The 27,683-nt window shown below is 39.4% G+C and overlaps 1 protein-coding gene and 1 long non-coding RNA gene across 5 annotated transcripts in view; one reads left to right on the top strand and one right to left on the bottom strand.

Moving 5' to 3' along the window:
- RXFP1 (relaxin family peptide receptor 1) overlaps positions 1–26,137 on the bottom strand; it is a 97,149-nt gene extending 71,012 nt beyond the window's left edge. For 2 of the 4 annotated variants that reach the window (XM_077846505.1, XM_077846507.1), the window contains exon 1: positions 25,860–26,136. In XM_077846505.1, coding sequence (XP_077702631.1) covers positions 25,860–25,908 — 49 coding nt within the window. In that variant the 5' untranslated portion in view covers positions 25,909–26,136. Of the gene's footprint in view, positions 1–25,859 lie in introns of all 4 variants that reach the window. The other 2 variants (XM_077846506.1, XM_077846504.1) reach the window with 2 other exon arrangements.
- On the top strand, positions 281–27,683 carry LOC144282625 (uncharacterized). The gene is made up of 4 exons (XR_013351123.1): positions 281–407; positions 703–788; positions 26,965–27,131; positions 27,391–27,683. It is a non-coding gene; the product is annotated as an uncharacterized LOC144282625 (long non-coding RNA).

Below are 27,683 nucleotides of genomic sequence, written 5' to 3'. Positions count from 1 at the left end.
GAAATCCAGGACCGGAATGGAAGTGTGTCTGGAACCTTACAGCCCTCCCCAGGGAGGACAGAAGTAGCCAGGAGTGAGCTAGCCGAATGGGAGAGGTCTCACGAGGGGGAGGAGGAAGATGTGGCCGGACCTGGGAGAAGCAGCCTTCAGGACAGTGTCAGGGAGCAGATGTCTCCACAGCAGATATGACAGGGACAGAGAAACAGGAACTAAGCCTGGGTGGTGCGGGTTCCTGTGTGAATGATCCAGCAGTGGCCATAAGGACCGAGAGCAGATGCCCCTCCCACCAGAGTCTAGATGACACCAAAAGCATGGCCCACTTTAGAGCACTTCTGGAGAGGAGACATAGGAGGTGGCGAGCTTGAAATTGGCAAGATATTAACCCAAAGGATATTGAAGGGGAAAAGGTAGGAAGAAAACAGAAGTGATTGGATTACCTGGAGGCACATTGAGTTTTCTGCTATATGCAGGAGTGGGCATTGGGTTAATTTCATTTATTGAGAAATGAAGTTCCATGATTCTGCCCCTAAGTTCCTAAAAAGAGTTTTACTATCTCTGTATTATGTGTGTCTAAATTGTAGAGTTAGAGCCACATTTTAAAAAGTGGCATATTCTATTGTGTGTGTGTGTGTGTATTTTTAAAAACAGATTGAAATCAAGCACCGTGGAGTTCAAAATATATTTTAAATGGGTTCTTTCCAGAATTACAGAATCACTGGGATGAATTCTGACCTTAATCTACTCAAAGGCTACCAAGCTGCTACTACGCAAATCCTTTCTGGAAGAAGGTAACTCCCTAGGCAAACGTGTAGGATTAGCTTGTCTGGCCCCTGCTGGGAAAGAGCTGCTTGGTTTATTGTGCATGCTCAGTGATGGGCTATTCCTGGGAAGCATCTGGAAAACCTTCATTGAAGGAATAAGTAGTAGCTCTAGGAATAGAGGAGTTGAGATTCGCGAATCTGGCTATTGTTGAATTGCGACATGTAAGATGTGTTGCTTCCACGTTTACTTTTATGAGGAAGCTGTAGCTTCGGTTCTGTCCAGTTCTGTTTCTCTTGGACCTGGGGCTAAATTGGGCAGGAAAAAGCACATGATCCATTTCATAATAGGATGTGAACATTGGGGAGCTGTTAATGCTGCTCAGAGGAGCCCCACTGTTCCCCACTGCCTCTCCCCACAGACCACCCTCTCGTGCTCTGCTCCTCTGCCCTTGTTTCGGATAAGCCTTCTTTGCTTTTGCCTCAAGTCGACCCTCCCTCTTGAGCTGCAGGTACCACCTCCTTTCCCCTACTCAGGACACATTCCAGTGGTTCCTCCTTCTCCCCAAGCGTCATCGACTTTTTACCTCTTTCCTGGCTTATTCTCAACAGCCTGAAAATGTGCTGTTATGTCTCCCTTCTTAAAAACAAAACAAGAGAAAAAAAATTTTCATGATCCCATTTCCCATGCCAGTGCCATTCTCATTTTTTGTCTTCCCCTTTTAGCAAAACTTGTCAAAAATGTTCTATACTGGTGTCTGTGATATAATTTTTTCTGAAACCTCTGAAGTTTCGGAAAGCTATTGAATATGATCTTAATCTCCCTCTGTGAATTTGGGTTATCATGTTGAACAGCCCAAAGATATCTTAAGGGTCTTTTGAGGGGATTTGTGTCCTATAAATTTGACCGCAGACTCCTGTACTTTGTACAGTTTTTCTCCACAAATCTTCATCAGCTGCCACTTCACCCACCATTAGTTTGTTTTCCTCTCTAGGCTTAGTCCTCTAATTACCATTTCTAACTTTTTTTACTTGAACTGACTGTAGCTACAAATGAAGATGCTCAGACACAGTAAACTTGTGTGTAAAGAATGAGCAAATGCGCTGTGAACAAGGGCTTGAAAAGAACAAAATTTCTTTCCTCTTCTTTTGTCCTTCGATGGCTTTTAAGGATCAAAATTTTGGGGGTTCTAGAGTAAGTGATCATCAGTTGGGTGAGATGTTATTACAAACAGTTCTTAGGGCTTAGCATTCTGGCTTAATAAGCGTTCAGTAAGAATTTATTGAATGGATGCACCTATTTCCCAACACATAAAGTAGCCAAGGTTTTTGAATTCTCTATTTGTTCATTTCTAGCATATTTCTCAAATCATGACAAAACTGTTTTCTCGACTTTCCAACCGTCACATTTTATTCCTACTCCCTGGTACGGCAGCCGTCAGTTTTATTGATCACTCTAGTAGCGCAGCCAAGAAATAGAGATCCTAAATCAAGGGCAGTTGTATTTCTTAATAGTTCTTCCATTCAGCACCTTATTTCCATTCCTACTATCTCAACTGATTCCAGTTCATATCATATCATGTCCAGGTAGTAAATTTTTAGTGATTTCCTTTTGGTTACACCTTTAGCCTTACAGTCAAAGAGGTCCCAACTCACCATAACCTACTTTTTTAAACCCGGGAATCCATTACTTGAAACTTTTGCTGATTGGCTGTTCTTTCTTTCGTGTTTCTCAGCACTTACACTATGTGAGGCCTAGGCTAAGCACTTCACATGCCTTGCTTCATTTTATCCTCATAACAATCCCGTGAAATAATTATTAACAGCATCATGACTTTACAGTTTAGAAGGTAAGGCATAGAGGAGTTCGTTGAGGGGGGTCGCAGAACTGGTAAGTGACGGAACTGATTCAGGCTCAGGTCCGATCCACTTCAGAGCATGTGTTCTTAACACGGTGCCTCAACTCACTTCCCCATATTGACCTGCTGGTGAGCCCCTGAAAAATCATTCATATTTCAGCCTTCATTTTTTTGGCTTATGACCCTTCATGACCAACATCAGTTATACCTTCTGACCGACTTCCTCTTTGACTTCTATTCTGGGTGATCTGTCTCTCTTTTGGAATCTTTCCAGTGTAAGGATGAAATACTGCTTCGACAGGATATCTTATGTTTGTCACCCTGGAGGTTCTAAGATATTTCCTCACAAGGTCAAAGACAAATGTAATGCATCTAAGTAGACAATTTCCTGTTGTCTCTTGGCAAATGTATTAGAAATGGCAGCTTTATAAATTCAGACTCATTAGGATTTCCAGTGAAGACAATGACTTCTTCTAAATATGAAGGAAGGTTTCTCCTTCCTTCATATTTAGAGAATAAATAAAGAATTTAAAAAGGTGAAAATACAATTCTCATGATCGTTCCTCTCAGAGAAGTTTCCAGAAATAAACAATTGAATTGATGAATTCTCGTGGAGAACTTTCTATTTAAATGGCCAAGGTATGGGCAAGAGGAACCCAATAGAACAACGTGGACAAATATGCACCATTTATTCTGATATTTAGTATCAATTCTGATGTTCAGCAGAGTTATGTTTTATTCTTGGGTATGCCTCTAAATTGATGGGCAGGGCAGCCCGGGGGGCTCAGCGGTTTAGTGCTGCCTTCAGCCCAGGGCCAGATCCTGGAGACCCGGGATCAAGTCCCACATCCGGCTCCCTGCATGGAGCCTGCTTCTCCCTCTGCCTGTGTCTCTGCCTCTCTCTCTCTCTCTGTCTCTCATGAATAAACAAATAAAATTAAAAAAAATAAATAAAGTCAATTCATCTTGCTGGATTTCAGGTTTCCTCACATGTCAAGAGAGGAGACAGTATAAGTGTGGGGTAATACTATTTGATTCTGGGTGGAAGATAAAATGTTAACAAAAAGTGTTTGAAAGTTCATTTTTCAAGGGAAAGTACTAGGAAGAGAAGATAAATGAGGAAAAATTGGGAAGAAACAGAATGAAGCTGAGAAATAGAGAATGGATACATTTAAATAGTGATTGGGAGGAGACAGGGGAATTTCTAGTTGCCTGCTCATTATCTCCTTCCCCCTTTCCTTTCATAATGGAATCCTTCTTCTTTTTTTTTTTTTTTTTTTTTTTTCTGGTGACAATGTGTTCTGTACTGGAAAATGAGACCAGCCTCAACAATAATGATACTCCTATTCCCCGTGTGCCCTGCTGCCTTCGCTGTTAGGCAGCCTATGTGACCAAATTCCTGCCAGTGATATCTAAGAAGTAGAAGTCTTCTTGGGGAATTTCTGGAAGAGCTATTGCTTTCCTGATTAAAGGGGAAAGATGGAGTTTTGTGTCAGTCTTTCCTTTCTTCCTGCTTTGAACGTGGACTTAATTCTGGTGCTACAGTAGCCGTCTTGGCATACATTAGGAGATCAGCGTTTAACACAATAACAAATGCACAAAAGATGATGGAGTGAAAGAGCGAGCTTAGGATCCTAAAGGTATGGCTGGACAAGGTGATCCAGTGCCAGCAAGCACTTACTTCTGGGTGGTGTTCATGTGAGAAGAATAAAGACTCACTTGTTTAAGCCACTGTTGCTTGGTCATTTTCTTTGCAGCACTTAGAATGCATTTCTGAGACAGAGGGGATTGATGAAAATACTGATAGGGACTGCCTACCCCAGAGGGGGGTACAACCGTAAATGTATAGAGGTAAGGGAACCTAGGAAAATGAAAATCATTGCCGACAGGTGAAGGCCAAGTGTGGGTTTTGGTTAATGCCTCAGAACTGACTTTGAAGGGCGCCTGGGTGGCCTAGTGGGTTAAGCATCTGCCTTGGGCTCAGGTCATGATCCCAGGATCCTGGGAGGGAGCCCTGCCTCTGGCTTTCTGCTCAGTGGAGAGCCTGCTTCTCTCTCTACCCCTCCCTCCTGCTCATGCTCTCTCTCTCTCAAATAAATAAATACAATCTTAAAAAAAAGGGAGAGGAGAGAGAGAGAGAGAGAGAGAGAGAGAGAGAGAAATGACTTTGAAAATTAATCGGGATAGATAAGTATGATGTTTTTGTTTGAAAATTGGTGGAAAACCATGAAAAGAACAAGTGTGATATGGGAGTTCTGTAAGCCCTATTTTAAAGATAAAATGATGTAATACGAGGAGACACTTTAACAGTGATGAGCCCATGGCAGGTAGCTTCCCTCTGGTATATTCTATGGTAACTTTTGTAACAGTCTTGTGTTTGCAAAAGGTATTATTTTAGGTATATATAAAAGCGTACCCTTGAATCAGACCAACCCAAACTGAGGAATGTTCTACAGAGCAACATTCTTCAAAACTCACGTCATTGTCTTCAGATTAAAGGAGACTACAGAGCTGTGGCTGCTGAATGCAAGGTGTGATCCTGGATTGGAGCCTGGATTAGAAAAAAAATAATTTTCTTTCTATAAAGGTCACAGTTAGGATAATTGATGAAATATGAATATGGACTTTATGTTATATAGTCTGATTTTATCAATGTTAGATTTTTCTGAATTTAATCGTTGTATGAGGCTAAGGTAACATAATTCTTAGAAGATACAGCCTGAAGTATTTGGTAGGAGTCAAGGCATCATGATGCCTGCAACTTACTCCTCAATCATTCAGCAGGAAAAACCTGCCTGTGTGTTTGATGAGAGATAGAAAGCAAGTGTGGGAAGATGTTAACAATGAGTGAATCCAGGCTAAAGGTATGGGGTGTTGGTTCACTACTTTTGTCATCTTTTTGTGGGTTTAAAATTCTTCGAAATGAAAATTTAAAAAGCTTGGTAAATATCTTAATCTTTTAAACTTCCTGTGGCTGAAAAGCTTCTTTGAGTTCCCAGCTTTAAAATTTTTTATTATTTGAAGACTCTTTAACCTCCCCTCTGCCTGCTATTTGGGCACGAACCCACATCATTTTTGAATAAATGTGAAATCACCTCGACACCATGTATCTGTGTGTCTGGGTGTGTGGGTGTGTGTCATGGATATAAGCATTAAGCTTTCTGAGTATTATGGGTGTGAGACACAAAACTTTGAATGCCAGACATAGGATTTACGAGGTATGTCATTCCATATCACCAGTGTTTGTGCCTTGGAGTCTGTGGTTTTCCCCCTCATCTTTAACCCAAAGGACAATTTCGAAGGCCTATTTATAGACTGAGAGTTGGACAAGGTTTAATGGGATGCGACATAGATGTCTCAAGGTACGCTCTGGGGATATTACCTCTGAGGGAGAAATACAATAAGCAGGACTCTGAATATCATTACAGGGCTCTTCCCGGCACCACTCACTGCTGACTGACTGCATGTCTGCAGGCTACAGGTTAAGTGACCACTGCTTCCTTTTCAGGATCCCCATGGTGGCTACAATTTGGTTAATAACATTTGTCATGGCCTTAATTTTAATGCTTTTCCATATAACCACTTACTATGCAGGAAGATCAAGGAGGCTTATTCAAATCTGAATACTGTATTTTCCCCCTTGTGCCTTCTCTCAGGCTTACCACAACCTCAGCCAACGGCAGTCCTCAAGACCTGCCCCCCACGGGGGTACTGCGTGTTCACGGCCTAGGCTAAGTGTGGCTGCGGCCGGGTGGGGAGAGTTCTTCTTGGAAGCTCCCAGTTGTGCCATTGTGGACTTTGTGCAGGTTTCATAACTTCTCAGTTTCCTCTTCTAGAACACGGGGATTAGTAAATCCCCCTTCCAGGCTTTTTGGTATGATTAGATGAAGCTAATGGATATGAAGGCGTCCCTCACTGCCCTTCACAGAAGTCACGTGAACTATGTGCGAATTTCCCGTCTTTCTGAATCCATTGTTTTTAATTTCCAGATTATTCCTATTGTAACTAACAACTTGGCTGAGAATATATTTAATAGGATCCATCCCATCCATTCAATCATCGATCCATGAAATTGTGAGCATCATGGGCTGAATGTTGGCTGAGATGCTAAGAGTCACAGGCAGCCCACTTTGAGGCTAAGACCCTCTGTGATACCAAGTAGATATCGCTTATCCCTTTCTATTCTTCTTGATATCTATCAAGAATTAGTTAAAGCTCTCCTTAGTCTTTTGTAGGGCACCCCCGTCCTCAAACCTTTCATGATTGATTTCTAATGAACACAGTTCTCGAGGGGTGCTTTTCTGTGTCGGGGACTGCCCGACTGCCGATTCTGTCCATGTTGCCATCTCAAATTAAGCTGAAGCCTGTACTGGGAGATGGTTACTAATTCAGGTCACCAGGTTAAGCAGTGAGGAAGGATTCGTCTTCTCTTCTTTGGTCCTACTCTAGTAGGACTGCTGCCAGCTGGGCTCCATCTCAGTGGCTGCCTGCTGACCTGCCCACCTGTACCCGGCTCATTGGACCAATAAGTGGGTTGGACACTCATCTGGGCAGGTGAGGGAAAGCGTCATTCCTCCAGAACTGAATTATTAAGTAGAGGATCTGTGCTTTACAGGGACATTTTCCTATGTGTTCTTCTCTCTTTTTAAAGAAAATTCTGTTAGCTTCTCTTGGATCCTTACAATTCCTTTTGCCTTCTCTCACCTTTTAGGATTCTCTTTCTCAGGGCACCTGGGTGACTCAGTTGGTTAAGCATCTGCCTTTGGCTCAGGTCATGATGCCAGGACCCTGGGGTCAAGCCTGCATTAGGCTCCCTGCTTGGTGGGGAGTCTGCTTCTCCCTCTCCCTCTCCCTCTGTCTGCTGCTCCCCCTGCTTGTGCGCGCTCTCTGTGTGTCAAATAAATAAATAAAATCTTAAAAAAAAATGGATTCTCTTTCTCTTTTCCCCTCACCTCTCAGCTGTGATCCTTTAGCAAGGGCTGGTGACTTTCTCTTCACAGCTACCCTGAAAGTGCCAATGTCTCCTCATCTCGGTTTCTTTCTTTCCTCATAGGGTCCGCCACTGTCTTTTCTTTGCTACGGTTATTTCTCACTTGGATTTCCTGCTTCTCTTTTAACCTGTTCTGCATACAGCAGCCAGAGGGGTCTTTCAAAAATAAATCACATCACAAAAATATCCTCTTTCAAAATTTATAATGTCATCCCATTGTTCTTAGGATAAAAATCCAAACTCTCTACCCTCCCCTTTGACCTTACATGAGCGAGCCATCTCTATTGGTTTCTTTCCATTTTTCCTGCTTCACTCAATTTCAGGCATTTTGACTGTCCTCTGGAAGGGTTGTTTGTTCCTACTTTGGAGTCTTTGAATTAGCTCTTCTAGCAACCTGGATGCCTGGATTGTTCTTCCTCTGGCTCATGGCTGACTATTGCTCATTATTCAGGTTTCAGCATAAATATCCCTGCCTTACTGAAACTGGGATCATTCTGTCTTAAGTCCACATTCCTTGCTAGTTTCTATCCTATTACATTGTTGTTTTGTTTTGTTTTCCCTCCTTCTTCTTCACAACACTTATTACTATCAGAAACATTTTATTTATTAATCTTTTTGTTTTTTAATATCGCCCCCAGAATGCAAATTCCCGTAGGCAGGGTATCCTTCTTGTTTTGTCCACCATGGACTTTTGATGCCTGTACTGATGCTAGGCATATTGTAGGAACTCAAAAAAATATTAGGGGCTCCTGGGTGGCTCAGTTAGTTAAGCATCTTCCTTTGGCTCAGGTCATGATTCTGGGGTCCTGGGAGCCCTGCATCCTGCTCCCTGCTTGCGGGGAGCCTGCTTCTCCTTTTCCTGCTCCCTGTGTTTATGCTGTCAAATAAATGAATAAAATCTTTAAAAAATATATATTAGCCAAAACAAAGGGAGAATGAATAATTATCTATGTATATGGAACATTTGGAATAGTGTTTTAAAATTGTGGTGCTGTGAGAATCTCTGTGGCCTTTCTTTCAGACTCTGGCTTCAGCTGGTTAGGACTCAATTTCTATTAATATCCCCCCAAACATATCCTGGGCCTGATTCTAGTGTAGCCACCAAATCTTTGTTTCCTCAAAGGACATTAGCCCTTTTACCAGACTTACAGCAATTCTAGGGATCATAGTTTTTGTTTATGGAACACTAGACAAATGAAACTTAGTTGGTTTGCATTGTTGTTGTTGTTTTTGGCAAAGAGAGGAAAGGATGGAAGGAATAGAAAATTAAGGGAACAAAGAGATGCAAAGAGAAATATTTGGAATTAGGACTAGCTCTTCAGTGTCGCTAGTGGTGTATTTACCACAGCTATAGTCTGTCATCAAATGATAGTAAAAATCCAAAAGACAGGTTGAGGTTGGATTTTAGATTTAGAATCTAGAATACACATCTGCATTAATCAAGTGAACAAAAATCCAAATCATAAATTGACAAATTGGCATGGAATTTATACTTTCTAGGAAAACAATAAACAAAACTTTGTGCATTCTATATGTGTGGCCTCCTTTCAGCTCACCACCGTAAACCCTTTGTAGTACACTGATAGTCTAACTCCAGAATGTATATGGTCTTCTGACTGCGCTATTTTTAAGAGTTAATATAGCTTCCAAATATGCATTTAGTTTATACCAGAAAGTAATTTATCCAGTGAAAGGATTTGTCCAGCTGAAAGCGAATCTCTTGTATTCTCATAAATGTATTGAAACTTTTTTTAGTTTTCTGTGACTAGTGGTTATAACATTTCTGGTCACAGCAGCTGTTAGTAATGGCTTTTACAGAATGTTTACAATATTTGCAAAAGGAGCCCATTTTTAGTTATGTGTCCCTCTTAGCACCATGATCTAACTAGTTGAGCTAACCGGCCAACTCACTCACGTATCTCCTTTGTTCGGTGCTTGTAGAAATAATACTTGCAGAAATAATATAATATACTCTTATTTTGAAGATGTTCTGGGCAAGCTACTTTTGTAAATAGCATGGATCTGCTATTTTTAGGGAGACTAGAAATGTGCTGAGGGTTGAGGCCATCTCTGATGCATGATTAGTAATGTGCCCTAAACTTTCAGCACCATTTCATCCCATTCTTACTGTGACCTTCATCAAGGAAACTCCAAGAAATTAAGTAATGTCTATACACTTGTGCTTAAAGCTTACCACGAGTAGTGCTATTTTTTTTTAGAGATTTTATTTATTTATTCATGAGAGACATAGAGAGAGGGTGAGACATAGGCAGAGGGAGAAGCAGGCTCCCAGTGAGGCACCTGATGTGGGACTCGATCGCAGGACCCTGGGATCAAACCCGGAGCCAAAGGCTGACCCAACCACTGAGCCACCCAGGTGACCCTCAAGTAGTACTATTGATTAAAACATGAACATATTAAAACAAAGAATAAAATTTTATCTTATAGATATTATGCCTTTGCCCTATGAGCACAGTATTTTACATTATTCACATCTATACTGTTTTTCCACTATTGTGAGGTTACTAATTAGGTATTGTGAGTTGCTGAGTAAAAACCCTTAAGTTTGTTTACTGACACTTTCTCAGTAACAGCTTTGTGTTGCAAAGTTACTTATTGATTAAGGAGCAGAGATTGTCTTCTAGATAGTACCTTCCATTTGATTCAAATAATCAGGTTGTCCACCTATTGTCTATTATTGTATGCACATTTGTTAACAAGGTTTCCTATTATGTTTTATCTTTTGCCTTATTCTCAGATTGGATCCAAAAGCATCATGCAATTAAAGAAAACAGAAAATAACACAAGAGAAATAGGAATCATGTAAATTCAGGCATAGAGTAGATCAAAAGACTCTTCCGGAAATTAGAAGTAGGGAGAATTGCTGGATGTTTATGGAGTGCAGTGTCAAAAAAAGCCAGTCACATTGCATTCTGGATAGTAGACTAAAACTTTGTCTTGTATTCAACACATATTTTGTGTATTTCATAGGTCCTAGCCAGGGAGAAAATATGTTAAAAATGTATTAAGGTCCTATGAAAACTGTAAAAACCAGCATAGCCTCTACTTCTTGTTCATAGCCTCTACTTCTCTAGTGACTTGAGTTCAGCAGATACTTCCTTTAGGAATTGTTTTCAGCATCTCACATTCTAGACTGTTTTTGGTAAGTTATCAGAGTAATTTCTCGAACAAGAAATCTCTATATTATTCTGTACAGAACTTCTACTGCAGTCAGTTAGGTACTATAGCCCAAAGTCCATTCTTGAGTGTGGCTTACAAAGACTTCATAATCTAGTTCTAATCATCCTTTCTAACTTTATCTCCAAGATTTTGCTTCAGCCTTATCCTTAAACCATCCCAACTTCTCATTATTTCCTAATCCTTCCATGCCCTTTCCTGTCTCTGTGGCCTTGCCCACACTCTAGAAGTGCCTTCTTTTCCCCTAGGAAACAGTAAGTGGCAGATCTGAATTGAGTTCAACTTGATTGATGAGTCTGCTCATCTGTAATTGGGAGTAAAAATATTTGTTCTATAAAAAATGAGAGATAATATCCAGTAATTATGTATCATGATTTTGATGTTTGTATGAGTGGAAAGAACTCAGACTTAGGTATCAGATAAACTTGAGTTCAAATTCTAAATCAAGCACTTAAGACCAGTGATCTTAGCAAATTCCTAAATCTGAGACAGTCCCTCATGTGGAGAGGTGAGAACACATCTCCCCTCCAGGGTTTATGTGAGTATTTAATTAGACAATACCTTTGAGTGTTTATCTTCAGCCCGACCTTCAATAATGTAACTGACTCTAATACAACTTCAGCAAGGTAAATAATTCCTGTCAACGATCAGAATATGGTAACTTTGGTCTAGCACATTTTGTGTATCTAACTACATAGAATATAGCACATTGTAATATATATTAAACATTTGCAGCAGTTTGCCCAGAATAAGTTTAAAAGTAGTGTATGTTCCTGGGAACTGACTGGAGAAGAGCATTTGTGATAGCACAGCTTCTGGTAGATGAGCGCATAATGTCAGACTACCCTTTGTTCCTACCTAATGTTGATCACAAACTCTATTGCTTCACATATTCTGTTTGAAAAAATTTGTGGAAGAAAGTTAATAGGTAAACACAATGATTTGGGATTTTACACAATTCATATAACACTTTTATATTATGGTGTTTTCATCCATAATACTGTGATTGGTGTCGTTTAGAACAGGAAAAGAAAGCATATAGTAGAATGTAGGGAAAAGGGATTAAAAATAAAAATTATGCAAAGCATAGGTGTAAGTGGAATAAGAGGAACCAATTTGGGCAACAGACTGAAAGAATAGGAGGAAATCGTACTATAGGACTATGGACTATAGGATTATAGTCGTGATATTTGGGTTAGGATCCAGGTAGAATGGGTACATTTTCATGTAACTTAAAAAACAAGCAAATAACCAAATGAACATATCCCTTTGATAAAGTGAATAACTCTATCCACCATTATTTAAGTTGTGAATATTATGATTTTCCTTTAGAATTTTCTCAAAAGTGAGAATAGACATGTATATTCACTTGTATCCATTTATTATTATTGGGAAATCCAGATAAATATTTGATATTAAATATTTTGCCAATTCTCAAAAGTTCCCATTTTACCAAAATATGGCTTATAATTAGTTTTCAAATTACTATGGCTTTGTGTGTATAATTCCTGCCTACTGAATGCTTCATGCTTTGATTGCATATCCAAATATTCCTCTTTCTTAGTTACTCATTTTTTACCCTTCTGCCACTAATATAGGATGTTGGGTTGTACTTTATTGCTCAAGGAAGGTAGAGCACAGAAGGGCTTTTCTGGAATAGTCAAATTCTTGCCTGAGTTTCAAAGCTTAAAAGTCATGGCTTTCAACTGCAAAAACCAGATACTTGAGGCAGCATATTTTTTCTTTTTATTTATTTTTTGTCTATCATCTTGGTTTTGACTATCAAGCTCAAATATTGAAGGGCTCAGAGCACTGAGTGTTTCCCCAACCTACAGTGGTGGGTAAGCATGGGTGATACCCTCAAAGCAATTTTCTTGAACTCAGTGGGAACAAAATGTGTGGTTGAAGCACCCTGTGAACTTGGAATCTAAAACTCCTTTAGGGAAGAGGGGAGGTAGAAATCACTGACAGAGCCTGGGGGATTGACCAAACAGGTGATTCTTGCCCCAAATCCTAATGCACAGCTCAAGGGAAGGGCAAGTCTCTCGCAGAAGCCATATGCCCTGTATGATGCGAGGGGACTGGGGACCTGTGGCAGAGAGGTTAGCTAGAGCAGAAGCTGAGTCAGCCTGAAATCTCCCTGGGCTCCTGACAGGTGAAGGACATTTGAGACTTTCCTCTCCTGAGAAGGCTGGCTATGAGCAGATGGTCAATGCAGAGAGGCGTTGTTGCCAGGTGAGAAGCATGTGGATTATCTGGCCCTGGTAGCTGGAGAACATGGAAGTGTTTGAATGCTTGGTGATGCTGATGCCAACATCCGACAGAGGAGCTGAACCTCACATGGAGCTGGTAGTTACTGTAGATGTACATCTCTCCACCTGCCCACCACTACCATGTCTCAGAAGCTGTCTCTGAACCTACATGCTACTGGGCAGAAGGCGTAAATGGGTGGGCGGAATGGGTAAGCATTCTTAAGGGATTCAGATTGTATTTTGAGGGGATCCTTGGGTGGCTCAGCGGTTTAACACCTGCCTTTGGCCCAGGGCATGATCCTAGGGTTCTGGGATGGAGTCCCACATCGGGCTTCCCGTATGGAGCCTGCTTCTCCCTCTGCTTGTGTCTTTGCCTCTCTCTCCATGTCTCTCATAAATAAATAAAATCTTTTTTTAAAAAAGATTGTATTTTATTTATTTTATTTTTTTTAAAGATTGATTTATTTATTCATGAGAGACATGGAGAGAGGCAAAGGCACAGGCAGAGGGAGAAGCAGGCTCCCCATAGGGAGCCCAATGTGGGACTCAATCCTGGATCCTGGGATCACACCCTGAGCTGAAGGCAGATGCTCAACTGCTGAGCCACCCGGACATCCCAAGATTGTATTTTAAAGATAAATTTGCCGATTTTTAAACAAAGCTACTTTGAATTAGCAAATTTAAACATCTGTCCTTTTTTTGTAGGAGTCATAAACTCTGAGTTTAGTCACAGAAATAAAATTTCACCTTTGCACATCTGAGATCAGTGGCCTAAAAATGAAAATTTGTATATTATATCCTATATCTGGTTTTGATACACTTAATATTAATGATGGTATGAAACTATTACTCTGTGTGTATTTGTGTGTGTGTGTGTGTGTAAAGTTTACACCTTTCCCTGCATGCACCCTTACATTTCATGACCAATAATGTTGGCATTGCCTTTTAACCTCCTTCTTTGAGCCCCTCCCCTCCCCTCTACTTCCTCAGAGGGAAAAAAAACCCATCAGAAACTGAGAAATGAATCTTCCTGAAAAAAGTTGTCAGAATAGAAAACAAATTTTGTGCCCAAGGAGACTGTGTGGCAGAGGAGCATGTTGTATCAGGAGTGCATGAGGAGTGAGGGCTGAGTGGTGGGGGAAAGGAGGCAGGAGGGAGTCCATGTGGTCCTGCATCAAAGAGAGAAATCTGGGGAAGAGAGTCAAAAGTTCTTGGCGATTGAAGAGAGATAGAGAAGAGAGTGCATGGCACTCCAAGGAGACTCATGTAGATCATGTACAACGGATGATTCTTTAAAGCTTTTCAGAGGCATGAATGAAGGTGAATGCCCTTGTTCTACATGAGTTTCATTAAGTGTGAACCCATTCTGAGACTGGATCACATATAATAGCTTTATAAAGGTTACACTAACACCATCACCAACACATACATGTCTCAGCTTGTTCCTTATCCGGCCTCCTCATCACAGACTGCCGGGAGATTTCACTGAATTCTTAATCTCTTAGAGCTTACCCTCCATCTGCAAACACTATTTCTTTTTATTGCAGATGACGTTGCATCATTCTTCCTCTGATTCCTCCATAACACACTGCCTCGTTGACTTTCGTGCTTCTTGATCAGTACCGCATTCACCCCTTAGTTACCTATTCAGGTATTCATTAGCTGTACCACAGGCAAAATGTCAAGGGGATTTAATCATGACAAAATGTTTGGCCTTGACCTATCTGTTCGCATCTTAAGTTAATAATTCTAGTCTGTGTCTGTTAGTATCTACCTTATAAGACCGACATCAAGCTGTCATAGATTGTGAACTCCTAAAGGGAAGGGAATAAGTCTATTTAATTTCCTTGTGCAGCTCCTCCTAGGTAATGACTGTAATGGACCATGAGAATAATATTGAACCTGCTATATATTACCAGTGTAGAAACTTTGAAAGAGATGCCTGAGAGCCAGCAGCGCTGCAAAAAGATTTGTATAGATTTTTTCCCATTAAAATGGATTTGATGGACAAATGATTTGCTACATTATTTCAGGTCAACATGGGGGATGAAGGCTCAGTTGCCAAAAGTTATTGAATTTCAACAAACAACAACAATCTCTCTTTCCAGGGAGCATAAACTGTTGGGCAGTGAGCTCTCGAGATCAGGGGTGAGGGCTGCAGGCAGAAGGGGAGAAACACAAATCTAAATCTAACTTAGCTCAACTAGCCACCTCTCTTGATTTTAACACAAAGAGGGAGGTTAAGTGGAGGTTAAGAGAATCTAACAGCAAGCCTGACTGATGACGTCTTCTTGTCTAAGTTGGAAATGCGTGAGAAAGTAGAAACATTTATAAACCATGGCGCAGTTTTGCAGTTTCCAACAGATCAGCCACAACTAGGAAAGTAAAAATGGCATATTTTTTTGACCATTGAAACATTTCTAGCCTGCTCTGGGAAAAGCCTATTAAAATACCAAAAGGCTGAGGGCAAGCAGGGTGAGGAGAGAAGAGGCTGAAAAGGGAAGACAAGGATCAGAGGTTTTGGGGGTGAATGTGATGGCAGTGCCAGTTGTGTTCTGTCTCAGAAGCTCAAAACACCTGGAGAATTTACTTATTTTCACTAACTTATACCTGCGCCAAGGAACCTGGGTAACAGCTTTCAAAACAGCTTTATGTGGTAGCTTATATGATGCTCTTGGTAGATCCAGGAACGTACATTGATGAATTCTGTTCAAAATTTGTCAGTTCATGTCCATCAGCATGTTGCATTCTCTAACATTTCAATTTCAAATCTATAAAGTAAGATTTATTTAAATGGCTCCACCTACAGGAACCTTCAGGGTGATGATTCCCTTACACTGTGAGGATCAGATGTTGGAATCATCTTACTGAATGTTGCAAAAATTAGACAAAATGTCCATGAATGCAGGTAGCTATAAAACGGGTGCATATATAATGTGTAGAAAGTGTGTTTAGTAGGGAACCATCCTCTATGAACATCCTAACTCATGAGGAGGGGGTCTCAAGGATAAGAGGTGAGTAGAAATAAGAATTCTGGTTGCAAGATTGGGGGCCGAGAGGCGAGAGTGTCTCTTGGTGTGTGTTATTTGTCAAGAGGTATGGTGAGGCTGAGGAATAGAGGTGATGGATAGGGTGAAAAGGGGAGAAATCTGGTGGTGGTGAGGGGGAGGAGGAATTGGTTGATTAGAATTGGAAATCAAATATCTGGACCTCTTGGAGGCCAGGTAAGGAAACGCCAGGTAAGGAAATGATTCCTCTTGGCACTGAGCAGACTGTAGGCAGGAGAGATGAAAAGGAGGAGAAACTGAGCACTGAGCAGGATCAAAGCCTGAAGGAGGTGGGAAGGTGGCCAGGGAGACGCATTCAATCTTCCCATGCCCGCTTCATCTCAATGCAAAGACTATCTCAACCAACAGGATAAAGAGGAAATCAGACTGGCATGTGGCAGATAGCTTACTACCAGCATGGGATTGATTTGCTACTAAATCACGAGTTGTTAATGCCTTTGGGTAGCTTCACACAACAGTGAAGACGCATTGCATTGCTTCTCTAAGTGTCCCTTCAATCTCCGTGAAGTTGGAAAACATGTTGCTCCATCTCAGGAAATTGTGTGTTCTGAGGTAGTGTGTGGAGGAAAAGAGCAAGCCAGGGTGATGTTTTCAACAAGAACATGGTCTCGACTGTATCTCCTCTCTATGACACCAGCCTCAGCACAAGCAGAAAGACAAGGCACGGTATTTTTTTTGGGAAGGGAGAGGTGATGGGAGAGGTTAAGCATATAGGTATTTGGTGCCCAAGCTATTTGGGCGTACCTAGTGAAAAGAAGGGATCTTTCCGGAAACTAGAAGTGTCAGGAAGATTCTGATAGTCTGCAAATGACTCCTGAGATGTTGACAAAGAGTTTTCCACTGTAGCTTCACTGGACACCAGTATAGCAATCCTCAGCCTCCTGTTTCCTACGGCACATAAAGGCTCTCTCCCATCGAAGAGGGATGGCCCCAAGGGCCAGATTCAGTGTCTGCAGGGCATGTGATGAAAAGGGCTGTATCTTTAAAGATGGTTTAGTTGTGGGGCGCCCGCGTGGTTCAGTTAGTTAAGTGTCTGACTCTTGGTTTCAGTTCAGATTATGATCTCAGGTTCAAGATCCAGCCCTGTGTTGGGCTCTGCTCTCAACAGGGAGTCTGCTTGTCTTCCTTTCCCTATGCCCTTCTCCCCACTTGTGTGCTGTCTCTCTCTCTTTCTTTCTCTAAAATCAATAAATAAATCTTTAAAGACAATTTAGATGTCTGAGGAATAGCACAGGAGCATAGACTGGAGAGGGAATACAGATACTGAAGACGTCCACTGGATCTTAATCTACTCTGAGATTTATGAAAGCCCCTTTCATTAAAGTTCCTCTGGGCCTGATGCAAGCATGGACTTGGAGAGGCATGATCAGACCCTACTCTCCCTGCCCATTGTCTACCTGGTTGTGAGAATGATTGAAAATGTTTATCTACGAGGCAGGTGTGTGAATAATGATTATGCTAAGCTTAATGTATTGGCAAAGTCTTAATCTTTGAGGCGAGGATTTTGGTGGATAATGCATTTATTTTAATAACCTCAAGGTAGGTTCTATTTTAAGATGATGTTTAACCCTTCTGATATTTCCTGCCCTTCTTGCTTTACATATGAAAGTTGGAGGCCCATCTTTAAGAGCGAGTGAAGAATAATACAACAGACAACAAAAGAGAACACAGCTCTATGACCTCAGTTGCTTCCTAGGTAAAAAATGAGGGTGTTGTACTCCATAAGCTTTGATTTTCCCTTGAACTCAAGAGCCTAATTCTATGAAACTTAAATAAAAAAAGTATCTGAGAGACGTAAGATGAAACCACCTAACTAAGTAGCAAAACACTGGAGACTCAGATGCTGGAAAAAGGAAAAAAAAAACCATTACTTTTATTTAAATGTATAGTTAAGAGTTCAGAAAAATGATGATCAGGCGACAGTGGCATAATTAGATGTTTTAATCAATGAATTAGAGCATGTCATTGTTTAAGTGCATATTCAATCCTCTAACAAAAACAAAACAAAAATATTTTAACTCTTAGCTGCCTTTTAAGAAGGGTGAATCTTACTATTAAAGAGTATTATCAGATTATCTGCTGTCCCTTTTTGTAGCTGATCATATGCGTGATGTTTGGTTCAACTGAGCACCTTGACTAAAAGGTGGACCTGGAGTTGAGTTTGGAGAGAGGGACTCAGGCCAGAGAACTGTGTAGTTCTTCACTATGGAATGAGAACTTGAGTTCCAAGGCTAATATGGGCGGAGGGGTCGACAAAGACGTTGAGGAGTAATGGTGGGGAGAGAGCATGCAGAGAGGAGCTGGTATAGCTGCCAGAAGCAAGGGCTCCACATGGTCTAGAGCAGCAAGTGCAAAAGACCCAAGAGTCCTTCTCACGAAGGATAATTCTCAGAGGTTTTTTTGTGAGTACTGATTATTTAAAAAAAGATATATTTGTTATTATGGAAGATTTAAGAAATAAAGTGACCCCACTTAATTCAGGTAATATTGAAATAATTATGAAATGAATCAATTTGGCAAAAAAAAAAAAAAATCGAATGGCCAAATTATGATAAAATACAACTGTTTGACAGGAAAATGTCAATTTCTTTCTTCTTTTAAAAGATTTTATTTATGTATTTAAGAGAGAGCAGAGCAAAAGAGAGAAAGAGAGCACAAGCAGGGGGAGCAGCAGAGGTAGAGGGAGAAGCAGGCTCCCCCCTGAGCAGGGAGCCCAATGGAGGGCTTGATCCTAGGAGCCTAGGATCATAAACAGAGCCCAACGCGATGCTTAAGTGAGTGAGCCACTCAGGCACCCCTCTTAATTTTTTTAGAGAGAAAGATAAAGTGTACATGGGAGGAGGGAGGTAGTGAATGGGTAGAGAAGAGGGAAAGAGAGAGAATCTTAAGCAGGCTCCATGGCCAGCTTGGAGCCCGACATGGGGCTTGATCTCACAATCCTGAGATCATGACTTGAGCTGAAATCAAGAGTCAGCTGCTTAACTAACTGAGCCACCCAGGTGCCCCAGGAAAATCTCAATTTCTAACAAGTAACAGAACAGAAGAACTCACTTTATATTATCCATAAAACCTCAATTTGAAATATTCATGACTTGCTGGCCCCTGTTTTTTTTTTTTTTTTTTTTTTTTAAGTCCTTTTTCTTTATTTTTTGGTCCTTTTCCTGTTATGAAACAAAACATCTAAACAACTCAGTACACTAGCAGCCTGGTTTCCAAAGTTAAATTGTGTGCCCTTAAACCAATCTAATGGCAAACATACATAAACCCTTTGCAGAAATGTGGAGTTTGGTGGCCATTTATTCAGGAATTACTCTATCAGGCATATATATATATATCTCATTTAATCCTCCCATAGTCCTGGGAGATGTTAACACCATTTTGTGGATAAAGAAACTGAGGCATGGAGAACTTGCTTAAGGCTACACAGCTGATAAGAGTCTGGAAGGATTAAAATCAAGGACCTTGCCTAGTAAGTTTGTCCTCTTAGCCACCACATTGCAGGCTCCTTTTAGAAAAGGTGCAATCACGCTAGGACTATCAACCTGCTCAGTATCATATGCCAGGATCTTTTCGTTGCAGCTGGTGGATATTGTGAAACATTCAAGGAGATGCTGGACAATCATTAGTGTGGTACAAGTCAAAAAGCCAAAGGTTAAACCAGTTTCTCCCGGTGTCTTCCTCAGAACAACACCTTTTCCATGACTACACTGAACCAACCAACCAACCAACCAACCAACCAACCAACCCACCCACCCACCCAAACTAGAGTGGTAGTTCCAAAATTAAATGGAAAAATACTGAAAAACTCTACCTCCCTCACCTCTGAGATTGGCTGGCCCCTGTTTATCTCCAAAGAAGGATAAAGCTTTTGGTTGTTCTGATCAGGGTGATGGGTGAAAGTGCAAAATTGAAGAGGATGGGAGAGTATCAGATCCCTGTGTACAAGACAAGACCCAGAGCTACTGGGGTTGTGGATAATGGGGAGAGAACATACCCAGGAGGAGGGAGAGGTAGGCTACCATAGGAATCGGGCAAGTATTTATTGGTACTTTCTATGTGTATAGTTCTGGGTCAAGTGCTGAGAACACTTGCTTTTTCTAAGCAAAAATCCTTAGGTCAATACAGGTTGAGTTTAATATTCTATACCTTCAAATTATTTACATGTGAATCCTAATTCTTCAGTTGGTGCACACTGAAAGATGTACCTGAGCAGATGGCATCAGCTCATAGGAGGTGATCCATAAATACTAGACATGAATTTCTTGAACTTCCCCAGGATAGGGAGGGCCTTACCCCAAGTTGTACACACTTTGTTTTTATTTGGATTTACCTGTTCGTGACCTTGGGCCAGTCAATAGTTCTTTATTGCTTGATCTCTACAATGGAGAAATGTCTACCTTGCCTCAAGGCCAGTGGGCTAGATCAGAGGATCTGTTAAGGACCCTTTTAATTCTAAGATTTTATACTTAGAGAAAATATTAGAACTGACTCATGTTTTACTAACATAGGCTTTTCAAGGAGATTGGCTTGGAATGAAATCTCTTTTGCCACAATTACTAGGGAATGATGCCAGGCATGCTACTTAATATTTCTCATTTTCTATTTCCTCTTTTGCAAAATGAGAATCTCTTGTAGGGTTTTTATAGGGATAAAATCAGATAATGTTTATAAAGCACTTAGTACATAATTCGTGGTCTGTGGAAAGCTCTCAATAAATGGTAAATATAACAGCTACAACTATAACCACAATCATAGTGCTTGAAATCAAAATGGTATAAATGCTTATAGTTTTTCAGACAAAACAAAACAAAAAACTGAACCTAAATAGAACACCCAGTTCCAAGCACATTTCAGTTTAACAAGTTTGCCTAATGTGTGAAATTATGTTTGCAAAACTATTTAGTTCACAAATGTAGTGCTTTGTTTCCCTTTTTACAGATGATGATATATTCGCACAGACTTGTTAATTTTCTTTCTATTTGAAACTTAAAAATATGATTCCAAATTCAAAGAAAGAACAATTCGAAATTATTAGTAACCTTCAAAAATATAGGGTGCAATAATGGATGTGTCTGTAGTCTGTGTATTGGAAAGTTTATTCTCTCTTCTTTTGGAGGTGGGTAAATAGATCAGCATTCTTTTTTTTTCATATAGTAATTGTCTGTTCTGGGAAAATCTCTTGCTTTCTCCTTCTTAATGGTCAGAGAAAAATTATTAGAAGATCTGCCTGTTGTAAGACCTAAGGAAAACCTCAGATGGTCTTCTAAGAAGTATCCATTTGGAATCTAAAAGTAAGGACTTTCCCAGCTGGATCAGTTCTTGGCAAAATACTGAAGTGGATCAAGTTTATGTTTGGGCCTCTTCTGTTTGCTATTTCCTCATTTGTTCCCTGTCTATCCAAAGTGTAAAATAAAAAGATTGTTTTTGTTTAATGATACTGTTTAAGTAATGAGTAAAGCATTTACTGATAAGGACTTAAGATACAATTCTTCTTGGAGATTGTTCTTTAACTTTTAATTTTGAAATATTATAGACTCACAAGAAGTTGTAAAAACAATACAGAGAGTCCTCTATATACCTTACCAAGCTTCCCTTAACAGTAAACTCTTACATAACCATGGTATACATTATCGAAACTAATAAATCAACAGTGGCACAATATAGCTATCTAGACTATAGACAGAGGAATTTATAAGGAATTAGAAATTCTCAAAAGTGAAAGAAAACCTTTTCCAAATCTTCATGTTGCCTCTGTATGTGTGCATCTAGATTTTTGCCCTTGTCTCACTGTTTGGTAATCCTAGGTAACTTTGTCTTCTCCACTCTATCCCTCAGAGCAGGGATCATGCTGAAGTCACCCCTTAGTCTAATGCTTATTAAGGTAACTGGCATTTGATAAGTATTTTTGGTTAAAAAGGTAACTAATAATTGCTTAAGTCTTTATACACATTATCTCTCAGAATGTTCACGGTCTAGGGGAAAGAGTATAGACTTTAAAAGCATTCAAATCTTGAGCCTTACTATTATTTATTAGCTTGAGTCTTGTGACAAGGTACTGAATGTCCTTGGGTCTTGCCTTCCTCACGTGCTTCATTTTATCTACATAATAGAGTTGTTGTAAAGATCCAAGGAGGTAATTTAATGTAATAAAGAAGCAAACATAAGGGCTTTGGAATGTGACTATGGTAAAAATTTTTATTGCCATTTTGCAAACTAAGGGTGAATGATTTTTTTTTTTTTTTTTTTTTTTTAGGGTGAATGATTTTATTGTCATTTTACAAGCTCAAGAGGGTAAGTCCTACAACCAGTACATGGTGGTACTGAGAAGCACCTTAGGCCAGAAGTCTTCTAGGAGATCCCATTGCCTTTCCCAGGCAACAGGAGAGTGGATTACAAAATAAACAAACACCCTAACCACCACAGATAGTTATAAAGATTTAAGATTTTGTCCTTATATGGTTGTTGACTTCTTTTGATCTGTGAATAGGAAACCCTCTCTTGGTAAAGCTGGACCATGAGATAAAGTAAGAGGTGAATTATGGGTGTGGGTTGCTATTTTGGAGGTTCCTGCCAAATGTCCTTTCCCCCCAACCCCCACTCAGTTGACACCCTGTAGCCAGGAATCCTGCTTGCCAAACTCTGCATCAGATGTTTATGCCTTCATCCTTTGCAGATGGCATGGAAGGATGAGACCTTGAAACCTTTAGGTAGTCACACTACATTGTCAAAAAATATTTTTTTAAATTACAAGATAACTTAAATTTTAAAAAAATTGGAGTGTTTTGACATCATCATCATCATCATCATCATCATCTACTTTTTCTTCTCTGTCCATGAAAATAATTATTTGAACAAAAGATAGTATGTAAACAGGGATTTTTTCCTTTTCTTTTCTTCTTCTTCTTCTTCTTCTTCTTCTTTTTTTTTTTTTTCTAAACTGAATTGGCTGGAAACACAGTAGCTAGAGTTGCTTTTCAACCTGCCCTGAATACCTCTTACATATCCTTGAATTCCTCATATTAGAATTCCATATTCTGTTAGAATGCCTAATTTGAAAGTATACCGTTGGCTTATTTAATTTATTCATTTTATTGAAATGTAGTAGGAGATGGTAAAATGTTATTGATTTATGAAGGTTTTGGCTACAAGTGTTAAAAACTCTGGTAGCTTAAATGCTTGGATTATAATGAGAAACATTCCATTTTTAGTGGTGGTTTGCAATTTGGCTTTTGGACCTCTAGTTAAGAAAATGGGTAATGGGACTTAAATGTAAGAATTGAAACCATGAAACTTCTGAGAGAAAACATAGGAACAAAGCTCTTTGGTATGGATTTTGGTAATGATTTTTTGGATATGGTACCTGAAGCAAAGCAACACACTAAAAAATAAACAAGTAGTAGGACTATACCGAACAGCAAAGAAAACCATCAGCAAAGTTAAAAGAAAATATACAGAATGGGAAAAAGATTTGCAAATCATATATCTGATAAGGGGTTAATATCCAAAACATAACAAGAACTCATACAGCTTAATAGCAAGAAACCAAATAACCCAATCAAAAAATGGGCAAAGGACCTGCAGAGATATTTCTCCAAAAAAGATATAAGCAGGGCCAATAGGTACATTAAAAAATGCTCAACATCACTAGTCATACACTAGGAAAATGTGAATCAAAACCACAATGAGATACCAACTCATACCTTGTAGAATGGATATTGTTAAAAGGGCAAGAGAAAAGAAAACTGGCATGGATGTGGAGCAAAGGGAATCCTTGCATGCTGTTGGTGGAATTGCAAATTGGCATAGCCACTATGGAAGGATCCTCAAAAATTAAAAATAGCACTACCATATGATCCAGCAACTGCACTTCTGTGAATATATCCAAAGGTAATGAAAAACCCTAACTCATTAAGATACGCACCCCAGTATTCATAGCAGCATTATATACAACAGCCAAGGCATGTAAACAAGCTACATGTCCATCAGTGGATGAGGGAATAAAGAAGTAGTGGCACACACACACACACACACACACACACTCTCACAGGGGAATATTATTTAGTGATAAAAAACGAGAAAATTCTACCGTTTGTGACACATGGAAGGACCTTGAAGGCATTACACTAAGTGAAATAACTCAGAGAAAGACAAATATTGTATGATCTCACTGATATGTGGAATCTTCAAAAAAAAAAAAAAAAAAAGAAAATTCTCAAAATAAACTCGTGGAAAAAGAGATAAAACTTGTGGTTACTGGAAATAATGGGAGGTGGAGGGTGGGGGAAGCGAAGGAAGGTGGTCCAAAGGTACAACCTTCCAGTTATAAGAGAAATAAGTGCTAGGGATGTCATATCCAATATGATGATGGCAGCCCCCACTGCTGTGTGATGTATAGGACAGTTGTTAAGAGATTAAATTCTATGAGTTCTCATCACAAGGAAACAATTTCCCCCCTTTATTCTTTTCTCTTTTCTATTGTATCTATATAAGAAGATGGATGTTTAACTGAACCTATTGTGTAATCATTTCACAATATATGTAAATCAAACCATCATTCTGTTTGACTTCAATTTCTACAGTGATGTATGTCAATTAATTCAGTGAAACTAGAATGAAAAATGAAATATCAGTTATCAAGATTAGAGACAGAGAAAGCTAGGAGCTAGAGTGTTTCTCCAGGATTCTGAATTGTTTCCTCGGCTTTGATGCTGTCTCTCCCATTTGACCATTAAAGCAAAGCATATTGGAGGTCAAGAGAGGAAAGGGAAAAAAAAATCACTTTCATGCAGGACATGACATCAGAACTGGGAGAGTTGGGATCAAAATTTACTTGGAGACATTATCAATAGAGTATCTTCGTGAAAACCGACTTCTGCAGACTTTTAAGAGATGGAGGAATGTAAACATGCATGTGAATTCTAAATTTGTTAAAGCTTATTCATTTCCAGCATCCTAAGGTATTAAAGATACTCAGAAAGTTTTCTTTCTTGATTTGCTGTGACTTTCTCATCATTTATTACCTAGGAAATGCAAACATTTTATTTCTACTTACTATAATTTAAATAGAGTTTAATGCAGAGTGACTCTCCCTTGATTAATTTTTTTTCTCAAAAATATATCACAGAGAGAGAGAGTAAAAATAGTCATTATAACATAAGTAAAAATGCCCATTTGGGCTCCTGGTTTATGCTTTTCATTGCTTTGTGCTTTTCCTTGTTTTTCTTTCAGAAAACAGAGAGAGATCTTATTAAATAAAAAAGGAGTTTTATGAATGCATGTCTCAGTGAGAAGGCACACCTATGATATCAAATCACAAAGACTGTGACCACGAAGCATTGAAATTACACATAAACTGGAATAAATGTAAAGACTTTCCCAGAATATTTCAATGGGCATCTAACTTGAACACGATCTCTTTTAAAGACTGCTTCTCTTGAAATATTATCAACCTATTTATAAAATATCTGTTGCTTAAACAAATTGGTTGTTCTGAAGCATAGGTTTGTATGTCATGCTAATCTTGTTTAACTACTGACTCTGCCCATATATTCCAGTTTCTAATATAAATACCAGAAATGACTTAAGAATAAATCTGAAGTGAGATTACAGTTCTATCAGAAAAAAAAACACATTTTTATATTAAAAGCATAAATGTAAGTAATAAACATTTGTAATTGTGGTTAGCTCATACAACATTATTAAGGTATATAAAATTAAATGCTGAGCATACTTACAATATTTACCCAAAATTAAGATGTAGAAGAAGACAGGACCAGATGTCATTTCCTTCTTTCTGAGCAACTGATTAATAAAAGTGAGTACAATTTGGTCTTGGTTTCTGAGTCGCACACAGCTCACGGTGGTTGTGTGCTATTTCTGTCTGCAGTCTTAGCAGCTACAAAGCAGTCCTCCCTCCTTCCTCTCTCATTTCCTCTCCCTCTCTTTCCATTCCCTTTTCTTTCCTTTCTTCCTTTCTGTTTCTCAGAATCTCTCCTCCCACCCTCCTCCTTGAAGTCTGAATATCCTTCTTTACACCCCCCTCTACATCCCCCCTCCAACTGCAAACACACACCCCCCAGCGCGAACACAGACAAAGCTAAGCAGTGAGCAAAAGTTTCAGACAGAGAACATACAAGCGCTTCTTGTTGACTCTAAACATCTTTTTCCTATGTCCTGCAACAGCCTACAAATGAGGGTGTGTGTGAACTGACAAACGTCTGAGCTGATCAAAGTCACACTACTAGAAAGAAACTGAGCTAGAAATATATTACAGACGAAAAGTATTTTTTTTCCCCTCAATGACTTGGGACTAGAAAAAGAAAGAGAACTGCACAGGGCAAAATGCCTTTGTGGAATGAACTATAAGGCAGGAATTAAAATGTAACTATAGCAATCTATTGTGATCTGAGTTTAGGCATTTGAATGGTAGGATATTGTGTAAAGAAAAATACAAAGGAATAAAAAAATCTTAAATTTTCTTGAGCTCGTGAGTTTTACTCCCGTGGAGACCACGATAGGTCACTGGTTGTGGAGTAAAGCCTTCCTGGGTTTGAATTATAGTCTGATTCAAACGGTAGTTGTACAGGTGCTTGCTCTTGGCCGAGCTTTGGTTTTCTAGGGGAAAATACTTGTCCAGCAGGGTGGCTGCGATGATCAGCCCAGGGCATACTGAATGTCTGGCATAGGTGCTAGTGCATAATGGGTGGTTACCAAAAGGCAGCCATTCATGTGATGAGGACTTTTATCAGTGGGGAAAAAAAAAAAAACCATGGAAATGTAAAGAACATGCCCATGCAAAGCTTTTTCTTTTAACTAGGCTATATCATTCTTATTTTGCAGCTTGATAATTTATTGCTAAAACAAGTAGGTAGCACCTCGCCAGGAGAAATTGGCTTGTGAGGTTAATGCCTCCTAATCACTCGACATGGAGAACCTATTGAAATTACACATCTCTGTTATCATCAACTTCAACATAAGAAGCCTGTTTCTAAATTGTGGCTGAAAGGGTATGTTAACACTACTTTTCTTTTTTCCTGTAGAGGTAATTAATACCATGAAAGGAGAAATGAGGTATGGGAATCTATAAAAGTCCTTTATTTGTCAGTAGAGTTATTTAATGAAGATATTGTTATTTTAGTAGAAATGTTTATGGTTAACTGAATTTGAACACTCACGTAATGCTCATTAAGTGTTCTTTAAGTGTTTATTCTTTATAGTAATACTTGAAATGTTTTAAGTGGTTAATGATTTTTTTATTTATTTTAGAAATAGTGTTTCCTAGAAGGATGCTGAGGGACATAACAAGGGCAATATCTGAAGGGGAACCCATGGGAATCTTCTCAACAGTTAAAGCCAAGGAACTTGCTTTGAGAATTGTCCAGCATAAAGTAAGCTCCTGACATTGAGTTTTCAAAGTAATCCTGTTGTTATTTTGTTAGCTTTGAGCATGTTGCCTGAGCTGATTATTGCAGATGTATACAATTAATGGGTTAATAGCCAGGAAGTACTCTTTAACAATATTTACATGCATTGTATTTTTAATCTCAAATTATCCAAGC

The sequence above is a fragment of the Canis aureus genome, chromosome 13 (assembly GCF_053574225.1).
Source record: "Canis aureus isolate CA01 chromosome 13, VMU_Caureus_v.1.0, whole genome shotgun sequence".
Classification (NCBI taxonomy): domain Eukaryota; kingdom Metazoa; phylum Chordata; class Mammalia; order Carnivora; family Canidae; genus Canis; species Canis aureus.
Note: the sequence above shows the minus strand (reverse complement) of the source record. Positions and strands in the feature narration are given on the sequence as shown.